At 49.2% G+C, this 17,544-nt stretch overlaps 1 protein-coding gene across 6 annotated transcripts in view; it reads left to right on the forward strand.

The window, feature by feature from the left end:
- Window positions 1-1,807: 1,807 nt before the first annotated feature.
- SIDT1 (SID1 transmembrane family member 1) overlaps window positions 1,808-17,544 on the forward strand; it is a 91,896-nt gene continuing 76,159 nt past the window's right edge. For 4 of the 6 annotated variants that reach the window (XM_073310073.1, XM_073310083.1, XM_073310094.1 and 1 more), the window contains exon 1: window positions 1,810-2,597. In XM_073310073.1, coding sequence (XP_073166174.1) covers window positions 2,400-2,597 — 198 coding nt within the window. In that variant the 5' untranslated portion in view covers window positions 1,810-2,399. Of the gene's footprint in view, window positions 2,598-17,544 lie in introns of all 6 variants that reach the window. The other 2 variants (XM_073310122.1, XM_073310113.1) reach the window with 2 other exon arrangements.

Below are 17,544 nucleotides of genomic sequence, written 5' to 3' on the forward strand. Positions count from 1 at the left end.
AAGGGGAACTGTGTCTTAGGAAGCAATGCCTCTGAAAAAGACTTGGAGGTTATGGTGGATAATCAGTTGACCACAAGCTCCCAAGTGCAACAAAGTAGCCAAAAGGGCGAATGTCATCTTTGAATGTATAAACCAAGGAATATCAAGTAGGGAAGGTATATTAACTCTGTATTTGGTGTGACCAATACTGGAACACTGTGTCCAGTTCCGGTGTTCCCAATTCAAGAATGATGATTAAAATATGAGAGGGTTCAAAGACGAGCCATGAGAATGATTAAAAGATTAGAAAACATGCCTTATGGTGATACAGTAGAACCTCAGAGTTACGAACACCAGAGTTACTAACTGACTGGTCAACCACACACCTCATTTGGAACCAGAAGTACAGTCTGGCGGCAGCAGCAGAGCGGACAAAAAATAAAATAAAAAAAGGAAAGTATGGTACTGTGTTAAATATAAACTACTAAAAATAAAGGGAAAGCGGCATTTTTCTTCTGCATAGTAAAGTTTCAAACCTGTATGAAGTCAACGTTCAGTTGTAAACTTTTGAAAGAACAACCTTTACATTTTGTTCAGAGTTATGAACATTTCAGAATTATGAACAACCCCCACTCCTAAGGTGTTTAACTCTGAGGTTCTACTGTAGATTCAAAGAACAAAATCTGCTTAGTTTAATAAAGAAGAGATTAAAAGGTGACTTGATCTCAGTCTGTAAGTACCTACACAGGCAACACAAATGTGATAATAGAGGGCTTTTCAATCTAGCAGACAAAGGTATAAGAAGATCCAATGGCTGGAAGTTGAAGCTAGACAAATTCAAACTGGAAATCAGGTGCAAATTTTTAACAGTGAGAATAACTTTTCCTTTAATTTACAAACAAACCTGATTTCTAAATTAACATGATGGCTAGAGAAGTACTAGTTATGATTATAATTTATATGATAGGTTGCTCCAAATCCTGTTTTTGAGTGAATATTTAAAAAGGTAGGTAAAATCATTTTGTATTTTCCCTCCAGGTCGTTTGTTTGTTTTTATGATGGCTCTTGGTGACTCTGATGCAGGCACTCTTTCTAAATCACCTGTGGGTGAGGCTGAGCTCAAATTGTATCTTCTTTTAAAGATCAGAATAAAAATCATTTAGATTCACCAAGAGGCGCTAATATATCTTAGATCTTTCTCCTCGGCAGAAGCATATACCCATGAAATGTTCCTGACCTGTAAAAAATGTTAGACTAGACCTCTGCTGCCTTTCAAATAGACTGACACCTTACTGGTCTGTAGGGTCACGAAACCAGGTTTCTCTTTAAAGAGTAAGGTAGCCCTGAGCACTAATTAGAATGGCGCTTGATCAGAATGGCGGTAGGTCTGAAGCAATTGAGTGCTGCAGGAGCGGACACTTAGCCGTCTGTCTCGCAGCATGGGGAAACCACATTGCATTGAATAATTGATTTCCAATCCGGGTAAATCAAAACAGTCAGCAGAGCTGGAAGAGCAGCATTTAAGAATGCATCCGATGAAGTGAGCTGTAGCTCAGGAAAGCTCATGCTCAGATAAATTGGTTAGTCTCTAAGGTGCCACAAGTCCTCCTTTTCTTTTTGCGGTTTTCAAAGAGGCTCCTTTGAACATGTCCATACATTTCCTAAAACCTCTTAACCCGTAAAATAACTGGGGGACAGATGGGAACTATGCGGTTACGATATGAAGGCAGGTCTTGTTATTGACGGTTTCCTGCTTCCGACAAGGCACCTGCTCTTCACAATTTTGTCCTGGATTTGTTTTACTCGACTTGAGCTTGCTCCCCCCGTCTCAGCTGGTCGAGGCAATACAGAGCCAGGATTCCTGCAGGAGAGCGGCTGTCGGTTTTAAACCAGCTAGAGATGGGGGTTAAACACGGCCCCCCGGCGCCGAGCGCTGTTTCCAGCCCAAGCCCCCCGCAAGACGCTCCCATTTAGAAACCACTGGGCTACGAGCCGGGGGGGGGGGAACCAGTCATAGAAACGATTGCGGCGAGGCCAATTGCTTCGGCTCCCCCTCCCTGCCCGGGGGCAGAGTCTGACTGCAGCTCCCCCCGCCGGGGCCGGCTTCCCGGCTGCCCACGCAGGACTGGGGTTTTGTCAGCCGGCACCTTGCTGGCTCTCTCCCAAGTCTCCAGGGGAGCGGCGCGGGCGCAGGGGCAGGAGCAGGAGCGAGCCGCAGCCCCTCCAGGGGAGGAAATGAAGGCGAGGGCAGGGAAACCAGCCCGGCCCCGCTCTCAAGGTTTCCTCCGTGTGTCACCCGCGGCGGGCGAGGGCAGCAGCCGGGCGCCCGGGGAGCCCCGCGCGGAGCCGTAGCCAGCCTCGGGCTCCGGGCGGCTTCGAAGGGCACTTTGCAGTCCGGGGCCAGCCGCGGCGCGGGGACCATGAGCGGCCTCGCCTTGCTCTGCGGCTTGCCCTGGCTCCTGGGGGTGCTGCCGCAAGAGCTGCAGGCCGGGGCTGGGGGAAGGAGCGGCCGCCCCCCCCCCACCAAGGCGGCGGATTTCGACCGGGTCTACGCAGGGACGGTGACCATCAACCGCGAGGAGATCTACGCCTTCAATTACACCAGCAAGCCGGGCCAGGTAAGGGCTGCCCAGCCTCCGCGGCTGGCCGTCGCTCCGGACGCCTCCCGAGCCCGCCCAGCTGCAAGGCTTCCTGAAGACTTATTGCTAGGGTGGGAGGTCACCGCACCCTCCCGCTCCTCTCCCGAGCCCTTGCCTGGATGTGGCTACCCTTCCCTGTGCCCAGCCACGCAGGGAGTGCTGTTCCCCAGCACAGCGCGGGGTGCTGTGCTTTCCCTCCCCGGGCATGCGGGACATGCAGGGTCTCTGATCCCCCCCCACCCCGCTAGCTTCCCAGCCGTGCAAGAAATGGATGCGTCCCCCACCATTCCGCTGCTCTTTGCACATGCCGCCTCCCTCTTTGGCTGGGGATTACGTTATTGTGATGTAACGATCTATCCCCAGTCGCCACCTGCAGCTTTGAGCCTTTTCCAGGGCTCCCCCTCAGCCCTGAATTTCGCAAAATAAAAGGGAAGCAATCACACCCATTGATCCGGGCAGGAGGAAGGAAGTGGCAGCCTTCAATTGCATAGATCGATGCTATCCTAAGAAGGTCACATCAGCTGAGAGGATAGCGCTGTAGCAACGCAATTATCTAGGCAACACACCGGTTTTGTCTAACTGTTCCCAACTTCCTGTGGTCAATGTTTAAAGGCCATAGTGGAGTTCAGTAACTAGTACATGGGCAAAACATCTATGCTCACAAACCTTTTTGTAAGTATCATTTTTCACACTTTAATGTCTAAGTAAGATCAGCATTCTCTTCCCAGACCTGGGACCACACATCATTAGTTGAGATGTAAGGGTCTCTATTGCAAGTAATTTAGATGATTCACAGTCGGGGGGAAAAGGTTGACTGATAGAGGTGTGCTTAATTTTGGTGGTGGTGGTGGGAAGAAACTTATGTTCTAGCCTAGTGTTTTTCTGCAGCACCCTTCTCTATAAGATTTAAACGCTAAAAGTCTTTCCCCATCATCACAGTCCTGAATTATTTCATAAATTAATATAGTACCTTTACATCCTAAAGCAGTGGTTTTCCACCTGTGGTCCATGGACCCCTGAAGTCTGCAGACTTTCTAAGATTTCCAAAGGGCCTGCCTCTCCATTTGAAATTTTTAAGGGGTCAGCAAATGAAAAATGGTTGAAAACCACTGACCTCAAACGATGGTTCTCAAACTTTTTTTTTTTTTTTTTTTTTTTTTTGCAGACCACTTGAAAATGGCTCAGGGGCTCAGCAGACCACTTAATGAGCTTTCCAAATGTTGTTTGTACCCTTAGCTAACTATTGTAAAGCACTTTGGATAAAAGGGCTATATTTAAAAACACCCTTAATTATTTTTGTTCTACAAATAAAATCACACAACTCATATTTTAATCAGTAGTCTTACCTTTCTAATGTGATGGATGTGCTCTCTCTCCCCCGCCACAGCAGCCCCCAAGCTGGGGCTGGGAAGGAGGGGGGGGGTCTCTCCCCCGCCACAGAGGTGAGGCTGGGAAGGAGGGCCATCTCTCCCCGGCAGCTGCAGCCCTGGAGCTGTGGAAAGTCGCCTCTTTCCCTGGCTGCCGCAGCCCTGCACATCCCACGTTCTCCCCAACCCCCTCTTCTCACCCACTCCCTATGCCCCCCAAGGCCACCACCTCACCTTAGATGTGTGTCTTCTCCAGGGTCCAGGCACCTAATTAGTGGAGCCATGTCTGCCTGGCTCCACTAATTAGGTGGGTGGCCCTTCATTCTATCATGTGCGACTGCCCAGGCATGCACCTTAGAGGGAACTATCCGCAGACCACCTGAATGGAGCTCGTGGACCACTGGTGGCATAGGCGCCAACTTCTCATGGCGCCGGTGGGTGCTCACGCTGGCCCCGCTCTGACTCCACCCTGCCCTGCCCCTATTCCAAACCCTTCCCCAAAGTCTCCACCCCCTCCCTGCCCCTATTGGACCCCTCCCCAAATCCCCAGCACCGCCGCCTCCTCTGAGTGTGCCGCGTTCCCCCTCCCCTCCCAGCTCTTGCTGTGTGAAACAGCTGGGAGCTAGGGGGAAAAAGCGGGCATGCGGCACACTCAGGGGAGGAGGCGGAGGCAAGCTGGGGAGGGGAGCTGCCGGTGGGTGCAGAGCACTCACCAATTTTCCCTGTGTGTGCTCCAGCCCCGGAGCACCCACGGAGTCGGCGCCTATGACCAGTGGTCCACGGACCACAGTTTGAGAACCTCTGTCCTAAAGCATACCAATATGGACAGACTTGTTCTGTCTTCAGTTATACAGAACAAGGGATTAAGGAATATTTTTTGTAAGCTATATTTCTAATGCTCTCTAATAAAATGAAAAAGGTGTTAATGGATGCTAACAAGAAAAAATGGGATTTTTAAAATAAATTGAACTCTGGAATATAAAGTAATCCAGCACTTTATGGATTTCCCTTCCTTCTCCACCTCCCCCTCCAAAGTGTTATGTAAAATATATCCACCATTAAGGCTACAGGGCTATTTCAGTGTTTTGTTGATGTTAGTGATCTAACCAAGTTTTGCTCTCCTGGTTCATGGAAGCACTGGATTGAGGAGGTTGAGAGGATGTATAAGCAATAAGCGTTATTGCAGTGTCTTTTGCTAATTGGTGATATGAAGTATGCTTCCCAAGGTGATTTGGTACTATGATGATGGCCATATAAGTGCATAGCTAGCCACGTAAACTCTGTAGAGCGAGAGGTCTGTTAGTAGAGAACACAGATTTAGTGATTTTAGTTAGTTCATTTTACTGAATTAATTTCTAATATGTTATAGAGAGCTGAATGCCTTTACAACTTTTAAAAATAGGCCCATAGGCAGGAATGGTGATGAGGGTAGGCAAGCAGCCTATGTTAACTCCCAGATGTTTAACAAAGTCTGTCTGGTACATCCCAAGCCCACCCTCTACTTTCATGCCATTGCAAGAATTCAGAGCTCCTGCAACGAGAGAGAGAGAGACAGCAAGTTCCAGGCTCCATTGCAGCTGTCTGTGTTTCAAAAACCCCTGTCTCCGTGCCCCATCAAACTTCAGCACAAAGACTTTTGCACTGAAGTTAAACCTGCAGTGAACACCTGACATTCAATAAGGTGGAGAAGTCTGGATACTTGAGTAACTAAAGTCAAGCTTCATTTTTAATTAATTTTTTTAAATGAATAAATTCTTCAAATATAGCCCATGACACACCTACCGGGGGTGGGTGGGTGGGTGGGGGCACATTGCCAACTCCTGGTGGGAACAGGGAGGAAAATCGTTTTGAAAATGTTATTGTGCTAAAAGGCTTCTAATGTGAGGAGAACCCAGAATGGACCCAGCACAGCCTCTAGTGAGTTTGGGTTTATTCAGCCAGAAGTCCCACAACTGCTGGCATCAATTAGCCTTGTCAGTATCCTCCAAGAAACTCTGGCTTATTAGAGGCAATTGGCATCCGGCATGTGTTTTCCCCCAGAAGGTGGGGATATAAACCAGCAGCAGAGGCCACACTAGGGTCAATCATATGGGGGCTCTTGAGCACAGCTGGGTGTACATATGTCTGCATTTTGTCCCATAATTGATTCAGAAAGGTAGGTCTGTCCTAGGGTATTTGTGGTCTCACTTTTTCTTTGGTTGCTGGTTGGAGGGAGGCTTTACTTTAAATTGAGACTCTACGCAGGTGGGCAGATTCCTTTTGTACCTGGTCAACAGCTGCAGTGTAACGGAACCTCTCAGGATCCTTTAGCCATTATAAGCTTTGGCTCAGTGAACCTCGAGAGTCTGAGCAGCTATCAGGATTTATACCATACTAAAAAATGATACAGCGGAGTTTACCTTCTAGTAGTGTGACTTAATATTTATTCCCCTTCAACAATCTCCCCAGTCCCCAAAGTGCCTCTCGGTGGTGAGTCAGCTAAACTTGGCTAACCTCGTGCCATGCCTCTGGTGTTCCTCCGGAGTTTCCCCATCCATTCGGATTAATTTTGTGTTCTGGCCGACTAGTCAGAAGCTCTTCATGCCTTGAGATGGAAATTGATGGGGGCCCACAAGTCTTCTGCGTGGATGATTAATCCTAGTTACGGCAAGTCTGTGTTGAGTGCAGGAGCATTTTACTCCTGGAAGGGCTGCAGAGGGAAAATGTGATTCTAACTGGCTTCATCTGGCCTCCTACCTCTGGGTAACTCCTCTTCCCCTCACTGTTCTGAGGGCAGATATACAAAGCAGGAGACAAACATTCAGAGAGCCAAAGTAATAATGACAAGACCTGTGGGTCACCATATGCCCTAGCAGCAGGCCTGCTGACTGGGGAAGGGGACAATTACCCAGGGGCCTGGGCGATTTAAAAGGGCCCGCAGCAGCCGGGAGCCCCGGCCCCTTTTAAATTGCCCAGACGGGCCGCAGGACTCCTAGGCACGCGCGGGGTGGTACCGGTGGTGGTGAAGGTAGCTGGGCGGGAAAAGCGTGCCCAGCCACGCAGCCGGCGGTAGATCACTGGGTGCCCAGCAGCGCAGGTGCAGCACCCGCCCTGGGGCTCGGAATTGCTGTCGGCAGCCTGCCTAGCAGGCTTTGTGTAGACTCCAGTCAGCCATGCCCATTTCTGTGGCTGCTGGGTTGCATAATGCCTGCCAGCATGCCTGGCATACAGTCAGTGAGGGAGATGGGCTTAGACTTCTCTTAAGCTCTTGCTGGATGGCAGGCTGGGAGCAGAACTGTTGTACCTAGCTGGTTCTCCCAACACCTCTCTGGTTTCTAGAAAGGACTTGGGCCTGACTGACCTCAAGAGACATTGACTGCCTCTAGTCGCTCCCTTCCCATGCTGGGCATAGACACACATGGTTAGAGGAGGAGATGGCATGTGTAAGACCTACATCTGTCTCATACATGCATGCAAAGTCTAGTGGCTGCAGCACCAGGGAAGATGGTTCTGTTCCTGGGTCTGCACGAGATTGGCTGTGAGACCTTAGGTAAGTCACGGCCTTCCTGTGACTCAGTGGCCCTGTGTGTAAAATGGGAATAACAGTATTATTTGTATCTATCAGGTTGTATAATGTCCACAATTGTAATAGATTTCCATTCGTTTGGGCTCCTCTGGAACATAAACTTCTAGCCCACATGCATCACCCTGCAGGATCAAGCCTATATATAAAGTGACCTTATATTGTTTCTCTCAGTCTTTCTGATGGTAATTTAGGAATGTGCACCACATAGTGATATTAACATATGGCTCTCATGCAACACTCTCCTTGTCTGAACTACACTGGCTGCACTGTCTATCACAAAACTAGTCGTGGCTCTGAGGAAAAGGCAGAAAGCCAGCAAGCTGCAGGGTCTGGAAGCACTGGAGCCAGCAGCAGGAGGTGCTCTGTGCCTGTTCACTAGGCTACTCTGCATTGTTTGGCTTCTCTGGAGGGGGACTGAGTGGAGCAAGCCACTCTCTTCTACCCCTTTGCTTGCTTTCTCATGGACTTGGCTGCAGAAGGGCCCAAATACTTCGTTCAGTTTGACTTGAGGGCTATTCTTCCTAACAGAGGGAAAGCAGCACAGAGCCAGAGGAAAGCTGAGATAATGGCTGTAACTGATTGGCAGAAGTAAAGCACAGGAAGCCACGATGGCACTGGAGGAACCAATGGGTGAAATGTCTGTTTGGTGGGACTAAAAAATTTCTGCACATACTTCTTTTTAAATTAGAAAATATTTAAAACAAAAGTGAAACATTTCTTACACTGCCACAATACGGCACACAAAGGGGAACATGGTCCCTGCCTAAAATTATTAGATGGCTGGAAGGCCAACTACCTCATCTGAGTTTTCCCATGTAGCTTTGCTAGCAACTGCATTGTTCAAACAGCTGGAAGTCCTTCATTGTGGTCTCCCCAGCAGCAATCTGAAATTGCTAACCTTGCTACCTGCATAGCTGTTTGTTTAATGGGGAACTGTTAATTGTTTTTTTTAATGTTTACATTATTACACAAGTGCATTCTGGCACAAATAACAAAGCCAGTTGTGTGCCCCGCAAAACTCAAGCAGGCAATTAGGTAAGTAAACATCTAAATGATGACCTTACTGGGGACCTCAGGGCTTGGAAGAGGGTAAATATGGAGCAGCAGTTAATTTTACTAAGTCCTAGTGAATTTTACTCTGCTAGCAAAACAGAGAAGGCTCCATGCAGCTGGTGAGAGAACTACCCTGCTCCTATACAACTCCAACCCAGGGACTTTGTGTGGAAAGAAATATGCCACAGTTATGGAGGAATCCAAGAGAGCTACCTTCTTCATCCCCATCAACTCTGCCAGTCATCCCAACTGCATTAATCGTATTGGACAGCCAACTGTCTTCTCTGTGCAGAGCTTTGGCTACTTCCTTGCAAAGATTAACTCTGCACAGGACAGTCTCTGGGCATGAGGGATGCCAAGCTAGAACAGAAATCAGAACTTCACCCTCCTTGACAGAGGTTGGACCAATTGCACAAGTGCATAAAATAGAAGCTCTGTGAGACATCTGGGCCATCATATGTGCCTCAGGCCACTGGACGTAATGGCTAGCAAAATCCAGCAAAGAACAGTATCACCCCCTACTGACCAAAATCATGAGCACTTCTCCTGCAGCAGGCAACTTACCTGCTGGACCCCCAAAAGAGTGTGATAGTCCAAGGATGATCGAGAAACCAAAACTGTGCTAATGATCTTGCAAACTGTTGCCCTGTCTCCAGCTTCCCTTTCCTGGGCAAATCCATTGGATCCTGAACACCTCCACTTTACAACAGTCTGCTCATATCCTGGCGCCTTCCTAATAAAGATCCAGCCCAGCCACAACACAGAGCTGGCTCTAATAGGGTTAGTGGATGACACTTTCCCTCTCCCTGCCCTTGTGGCTATGAACAGAGGCCAAATCTCAGCGACCGTACTACTCATCCTGTCAGCAAGTTTTTGACAGTGCTCAGAGGCTAGCTACTGACTCAGGTTTCATTCCAAATCTGGCTCCTGGTGGTGCAGGTCACCGGAACAGGGGGAATAGCTCCTGGGTCTCCCACCACCCAGGTGGGTGCCCTAACCACTGGAGTACAGAGCCCTTCTCATGCTCTCTCTTTGGCCCTCTGACTCTTGAAGCTGTTCCGTTGTGTGTAACTACTTAAACAGGAGAGATTGAAGGAGCCCTACACCAGACTATCCTATAGCTCAGTGGTCAGAGCAGGCACCTGCAGCGGGGGAAATGCTGGTTCAAACCTGTTTGCCCCATCAAGCAGAGGGGGGAAATGAACCTAGGTCTCCCACCTCCCAGGTAAGTGCTCTAACCACAGGGCTAAAAGTAATGAAGTGACCACCAACTCCCCCCAACTTTGTGTGGAGTGAGGCAGGTGCCTAACTCATTCTCACAAGAAATGACTTAAGCTGCCTGACGCCAGGAGAGAGGTTCCTGGCTGTGACTCCCAAACAAAGATAGGCACTTCCCTGCAGACCAGACTCCATGAGTGGGACGGAGCTCAGGATACATCCCTCTCATCAGAATCTCCCATTGGCTAACTTAGGCAGCTCCCTGCCTAGCATGCTGGCTTTGGCAAATCGCATTCTATGGTGCCTATCTCTCTCCATTCATTGTCCAGGAGTGGAGGTGACTAGCATAGGCTGTATGAATTGCATTGTTTCAGTGATGAGTTGTTTTTTTGTGTGTTTATTATTATTTTTTTTTAGGGGCCTAAAAGTTGGGCATTGCAATGCTCAGCATAACAATACTTATGTCCCTTTATGTGGACCCTGGACTGGCCCTTCACGCTAAGAGTTTATGAGGATTAGCAATAGGAAACAACAATTTACAGAGAAGGTAGGGAGGCAGCAGTTGCATCATCTTGGAGCTCCAAATTTATTTTCCTTCAATGACTTCCCACTCAGATTTGTCATTCAAAACAATTGGTAGGGGGAGGAGGAGCAACGTTCTGCACTGACAGTCAGTTCATTCACTGCCACCGCCCCCCAGCTCAGCGGAGATTCAATTGAATTCCCTGGTTTCAGAAGGTGCTTTAAAGCCTACTGGGCCAGTCGCTCTTGGCCACCTCCAAATTGGCATGATTCTGCCCCTTCTGCAGCCCTGTCTCTTGCCTGTCGAACTTCGTAACAGCTTGTGTGCCTGCGCGTTAGAGATGTTCCCTGCCCAGTGCTTTGACTTCGTGCCCTCAGTTTGTCAGGCCCAGGACCAAGCACTGAGGGAGAAGCGTGAGACCTCTCTCTACCCCTTTTCCCTTCACAAGTGTCCCTAGCATCTGCAGGGGATTGCATCAGCGATTCTGCACTAAGGCCAAAACTTTCTTTTTCCCCAGCCTGTTGGGGGAGGGAAGAAGGGGAGACATTTCCTCTTTCCTCCACCTTCCGGCAGAGTAATTACAGTAGCCACTGCAGCTCCAATACCTACCCCCTATGACGGACAGGAGGCGCCATATAGTAGGCTTTCCTCTGGGAGACCCTAGTGTTGAGCCCTCTGCCACCCAGGAAGTGTGCACCCCATACATGGGTACCCCAAATCCTCCCTGCATGATTAGGGGAACCCCACTGGGGTGCCCTTTGCTCCCCAACAGAGGGAAGCCGGCTTTGCCCCCCTGATGCTGTCCCCCCAGCTCAGCAGACCCAGAGTGTGACTCTAACTAGAACTGATAACATTGCCCCTGGGGGAAGGCTGCCGCAACTGCAGCACTGCCATCCCCACTGTGGCATTCTCCAGTTTGGGGATGTGAGGGCTGTGGGGAAGCTCGGCACTTCCTGGGCCTTGCGCTGCAGGTGGATAATACAAGAAGCACAGGTTAACTAAGGGTGTAGCCTGGGAGAGGTCTGTGCTTTGCGGGTGAGGTTAGTGCTCCTGACTTTAGATAATGACATGAGGATTAATAATTTACTGACTTGCACAAGCAAGATTGCTTGAGGTCTGTGTTTGCAGCCAAAGCCTTGTCAGGAAGGGAGATGACCGTGCGTGGGTAGGCCATTTGTCTGGTTTTGACCCAGATGGTCCCTTTTTTGGGGTGGTTTGTCCCCGTCTGGTACTGGGACACACTCAGTCATGGGTTTGTCTGGCATTGGCCAGGGGGATGCCAATTTGAAGAGTGCGCCCCTCCACTCCTGCCGGCATAGCCTTGCACACACTAGGTATGTGAGGTCACGCCTGTGGGGCTGGAGCGGCATGCTCTGCAAATTGGCATTCTCTGTATGGTGTGACCTTATACGCATCGGGCATGTCCAGTCATGCAGCAGAAGTGGTTCCACGTTCTTTCCAGAATAGCTGGTATTCTGGGAATGCGTGAGTGTTCACGCTAATGATGTGTGAGGCAGGTTCAGGACAGCTGGATTTTAAACAGGATGCCAGCAAGCCATGGTTCTGGATGGAGCGCTCAGGATGGCATCTGGGCAGTCCTGTATTGCACCAGTAGGGCTCGACCTAAAGTGTAGAATAAAACGTAAAAAGAACAAAAGCAATGTGCAGGTAGAAATACAGACTTTACATCTTGGTGTATCTACAGCTCTCCTCTTACTCCAGTATTTCTAGGATCAGACAGGAGATGTTCTGACCTCAGTTACTGCCTCCCTCAGTGTGTCCCTTCCCTTCTGTGTGCCTCGGTGTCCGCACCTGTAATATGGAGATAATACTTGGAATCCTCATTACAAAGGATTCCGAAGAAATTTGCTATCTGTATATCCTACATACTTTATACAGCAGATTAGTGCTCTCAACCTGAGGCCAAGGACCAACGATGTCTGCAGAGCAGTTCCAGGTGACTCATGAAGCTGCAACTGCCAAAATTGTGAAGCATCTATCTTCAGGCAGCAACAGTTCCAGTTAGTAATAGCCTGGTCTGGGTGCCTTTTGGAACTTCCTGAGGTGTCTTTGGCCAAGTAAGCTTATAAAACCAAGCACTGTATGCACCTGCTTCAGGCCTTTCTTTGAAGGAAGTGCTCTTGTAATCAGATTTGTGCAGGGCATCAAAACTGGAGGGGTCACAAACTCAAAAGGACAGAAGCAGTCCACCCAGTGACCTAGAGAGATGCGAGCAGTGGAAAATGCAGACAATAGATGATAATGTTACCATTAGTAAGCATTTCCTGTATGTCCTATTACTAGCTATTCATAGGTCTTTTTACAGTATTACTGCAGCACCCAAAGGCCCCAGTCAGAATCAGGCTCCTATTGTGCTAGGTGCTGTACGAACACCTGGACAGACACTCCCTGTGCCAAAGCGCATCACAAGATTAAAACGCATTTTTTTTTTAAAAGCTCTGAAATAAGATGTAATGAACAGGAAGAAAGGAGGATGAGGGTGGTGGTGAGGATAAAAAAGCTATGTTATCCTGACTGGATCACTCCAAATAAAGACGGCTTTTTTTTAAGGAGCAAACACGAAAAAACACCACACAGTCAGACACTCTAGTGACTTTGGCATTATTTAAAAATACAACAAAAATAATGCCTAAATATATGTGAAGTACAACAACACAATGCAATATAACCCAGCACCAGCAAATAAGGCAATTCCAAAGCCTCAGCGTCCTGCAACGGTTTCCCAACTCTACAATTACCTCCCCCTACATCTTCATTTTGGAATATCGGGGGAAGGGGTTAAATTTTGCAGCATGCCCTGAAGATCACTGGATTTGGTCTGTTTCAGATTCCTGTGCATGTATGTGGAAAATTCCAAAGCCATGGGACCCTCACAGAAAATGCCCTGGCAACAGCCCAGTTTATGTATGCCAGTCAAGCTTCAGCTCAATGGCCGCTGATCTTGAGTGTGGTGCTGTGGCATGGGGAGAGAGGAGGTCTCCCAGATAGGTAGATCCTAAGGCATTTATGGCTTTAAAGGGCAAAACCCAATGCTCTTTAGTCTTTAAACTAAACCCAGAAACCCACAGAGCACGGAGCACTGGCTTAACGTGCTTGTGGCGAGAGATTCCCCTTACCAAGTGGGCCACCATATTCTGGCTAGTTTTAAGGTATAGTGCCATGCAGAAGAGCTCACAGATGGACAGCACTGGGCAAAGGTAATTGGTACGCTAGGGCTGGTCCCATCTTTACTCCATCCCAGAACTCATGTTGTATTTGATCCAGTGTTGGATACTGGTGGTTGTCTTATAGGCAGCTCAGCAGTCTTGAGGAGAGATTTATAGGAGGAAAGGGTAGTGGCCTTTACAGATTGATTGATTCAGGGAGGAGTTGCCATAGGCAAGTAACAGCATGGAGGACAGTGCTGAGTAATCTGTGGGGAGAAATGGGCGGTTGAGGTTGGCATCAGGTGGAGGAGCAGAGGTGTGAGGTCGTTGTAACAGGAGATGAGTGGATAATCGGGAAGGATTAGAGCTGTACAGGGCTTTGAAGTTTGAACTATGGCGGAAAGCAGGGAGCTATTCAAAGAGGAGAGCCAGAGCCAGAGTGATGAGGATAGCAGCTCCATTTTTTTTATGGACTGTAGAGGGGGCAATATGGGCATCCAGGAGGAAGTGAGCTGTAGCAGAGTGTGTTTTTGCAATCTGTTCTAGAGATTACCCCAAGTGAGCCAGTGAGAAGGGAGAGAGCAGGCAGTGAACCTGGAGGAGTTCGCTGGGCTACAGTAAAATATACTTTGTTCGGTAACATTTTAGCCTTACGTATGAGAAGCTCAGGGTATGTCTACACTACGGAATTAGGTCGAATTTATAGAAGTCGGTTTTTTAGAAAACGGTTTTATATATTCGAGTGTGTGTGTCCCCACAGAAAATGCTCTAAGTGCATTAAGTGCATTAACTCGGCGGAGTGCTTCCACAGTACCGAGACAAGCGTCGACTTCCGGAGCGTTGCACTGTGGATAGCTATCCCACAGTTCCCGCAGTCTCCGCTGCCCATTGGAATTCTGCGTTGAGATCCCAATGCCTGATGGGGCTAAAACATTGTTGCGGGTGGTTCTGGGTACATATCGTCAGGCCCCCCTTCCCTCCCTCCCTCCGTGAAAGCAAGGGCAGACAATCGTTTCGCGCCTTTTTTCCTGAGTTACCTGTGCAGACGCCATACCACGGCAAGCGTGGAGCCCGCTCAGGTAACAGTCACCCTATGTCTCCTGGGTGCTGGCAGACGCGGTACTGCATTGCTACACAGTAGCAGCAACCCATAGCCTTCTGGCAGCAGACGGTGCAGTACGACTGGTAGCCGTCCTCGTCGTGTCCGAGGTGCTCCTGGCCACGTCGGCCGGGAGCGCCTGGGCAGACATGGGCGCAGGGACTAAATTTGGATTGACTTGACCAGGTCATTCTCTTTAGTCCTGCAGTCAGTCCTATTGAACCGTCTTATGGTGAGCGGGCAGGCGATACGGATTGCTAGCAGTCGTACTGTACCATCTTCTGCCAGGCAGGCAAGAGATGAAGATGGCTAGCAGTCCTACTGCACCGTCTTCTGCCGAGCAGCCATGAGATGTGATGGCATGCAGTCCTTCTGCACCGTCTGCTGCCAGCCAAAGACGTAAAAGATAGATGGAGTGGATCAAAACAAGAAATAGACCAGATTTGTTTTGTACTCATTTGCTTCCCCCCCTCCCCCGTCTAGGGGACTCATTCCTCTAGGTCACACTGCAGTCACTCACAGAGAAGGTGCAGCGAGGTAAATCTAGCCATGTATCAATCAGAGGCCAGGCTAACCTCCTTGTTCCAATAAGAACAATTACTTAGGTGCACCATTTCTTATTGGAACCCTCCGTGAAGTCCTGCCTGAAATACTCCTTGATGTAAAGCCACCCCCTTTGTTGATTTCAGCTCCCTGAGGCCAACCCTGTAAGCCGTGTCGTCAGAAGCCCCTCCCTCCATCAGAGCAATGGCAGACAATCGTTCCGTGCCTTTTTTCTGTGCGGATGCCATACCAAGGCAAGCATGGAGGCCGCTCAGCTCACTGTGGCAATTAGGAGCACATTAAACACCACACGCATTATCCAGCAGTATATGCAGCACCAGAACCTGGCAGAGTGATACCGGGCAAGGAGGCGACATCAGTGCGGTCACGTGAGTGATCAGGACATGGACACAGATTTCTCTGAAAGCATGGGCCCTGCCAATGCATGCATCATGGTGCTAATGGGGCAGGTTCATGCTGTGGAACGCTGATTCTGGGCTCAGGAAACAAGCACAGACTGGTGGGACCGCATAGTGTTGCAGGTCTGGGATGATTCCCAGAGGCTGCGAAACTTTCGCATGCGTAAGGGCACTTTCATGGAACTTTGTGACTTGCTTTCCCCTGCCCTGAAGCGCATGAATACCAAGATGAGAGCAGCCCTCACAGTTGAGAAGCGAGTGGCGATAGCCCTGTGGAAGCTTGCAACGCCAGACAGCTACCGGTCAGCTGGGAATCAGTTTGGAGTGGAGGCAAATCTACTGTTGGGCAAATCTACTGTTGGGGCTGCTGTGATGCAAGTAGCCCACGCAATCAAAGATTTGCTGATATCAAGGGTAGTGACCCTGGGAAATGTGCAGGTCATAGTGGATGGCTTTGCTGCAATGGGATTCCCTAACTGTGGTGGGGCCATAGACGGAACCCATATCCCTATCTTGGCACCGGAGCACCAAGCTGCCAAGTACATAAACCGCAAGGGGTACTTTTCAATAGTGCTGCAAGCCCTGGTGGATCACAAAGGACGTTTCACCAACATCAACGTGGGATGGCTGGGAAAGGTACGTGACGCTCGCATCTTCAGGAACTCTGGTCTGTTTCAAAAGCTGCAGGAAGGGACTTTATTCCCAGACCAGAAAATAACTGTTGGGGACGTTGAAATGCCTATATGTATCCTTGGGGACCCAGCCTACCCCTTAATGCCATGGCTCATGAAGCCGTACACAGGCAGCCTGGACAGTAGTCAGGAGCTGTTCAACTACAGGCTGAGCAAGTGCAGAATGGTGGTAGAATGTGCATTTGGACGTTTAAAGGCACGCTGGCGCAGTTTACTGACTTGCTTAGACCTCAGCGAAACCAATATTCCCACTGTTATTACTGCTTGCTGTGTGCTCCACACTATATGTGAGAGTAGGGGGGAGACGTTTATGGCGGGGTGGGAGGTTGAGGCAAATCGCTTGGCTGCTGGTTACGCGCAGCCAGACACCAGGGCAGTTAGAAGAGCACAGGAGGGCGCGGTATGCATCAGAGAAGTTTTGAAAACCAGTTTCATGACTGGCCAGGCTACGGTGTGAAAGTTCTCTTTGTTTCTCCTTGATGAAACCCCCCGCCCCTTGGTTCACTCTACTTCCCTGCAAGCTAACCACCCTCTCCTCCTCCCTTTAATCATTGCTTGCAGAGGCAATAAAGTCATTGTTGCTTCACATTCATGCATTCTTTATTCATTCATCACGCAAATAGGGGGATGACTACCAAGGTAGCCCAGGAGGGGTGGTGGAGGAGGGAAGGAAAATGCCACACAGCACTTTAAAAGTTTACAACTTTAAAATGTATTGAATGCCAGCCTTCTTTTTTTTTGGGCAATCCTCTGTGGCGGAGTGGCTGGTTGGCCGGTGGCCCCCCCACCGCGTTCTTGGGCATCTGGGTGTGGAGGCTATGGAACTTGGGGAGGAGGGCGGTTGGTTACACAGGGGCTGTAGTGGCAGTCTGTGCTCCAGCTGCCTTTGCTGCAGCTCAACCATACATTGGAGCATACTGGTTTGATCCTCCAGCAGCCTCAGCATTGAATCCTGCCTCCTCTCATCACGCTGCCGCTACATTTGAGCTTCAGCCCTGTCTTCAGCCTGCCACCTCTCCTTCCAGTCATTTTATGCTTTCCTGCACTCTGACATTATTTGCCTCCACGCATTCGTCTGTGCTCTGTCAGTGTGGGAGGACAGCATGAGCTCAGAGAACATTTCATCACGAGTGTGTTTTTTTTTTCTTTCTAATCTTCACTAGCCTCTGGGAAGGAGAAGATCTTGTGATCATTGAAACACATGCAGCTGGTGGAGGAAAAAAAAGGGACAGCGGTATTTAAAAAGACACATTTTATAAAACAGTGGCTACACTCTTTCA

This window comes from Lepidochelys kempii, chromosome 1 (genome assembly GCF_965140265.1).
Source record: "Lepidochelys kempii isolate rLepKem1 chromosome 1, rLepKem1.hap2, whole genome shotgun sequence".
Lineage (NCBI taxonomy): Eukaryota > Metazoa > Chordata > Testudines > Cheloniidae > Lepidochelys > Lepidochelys kempii.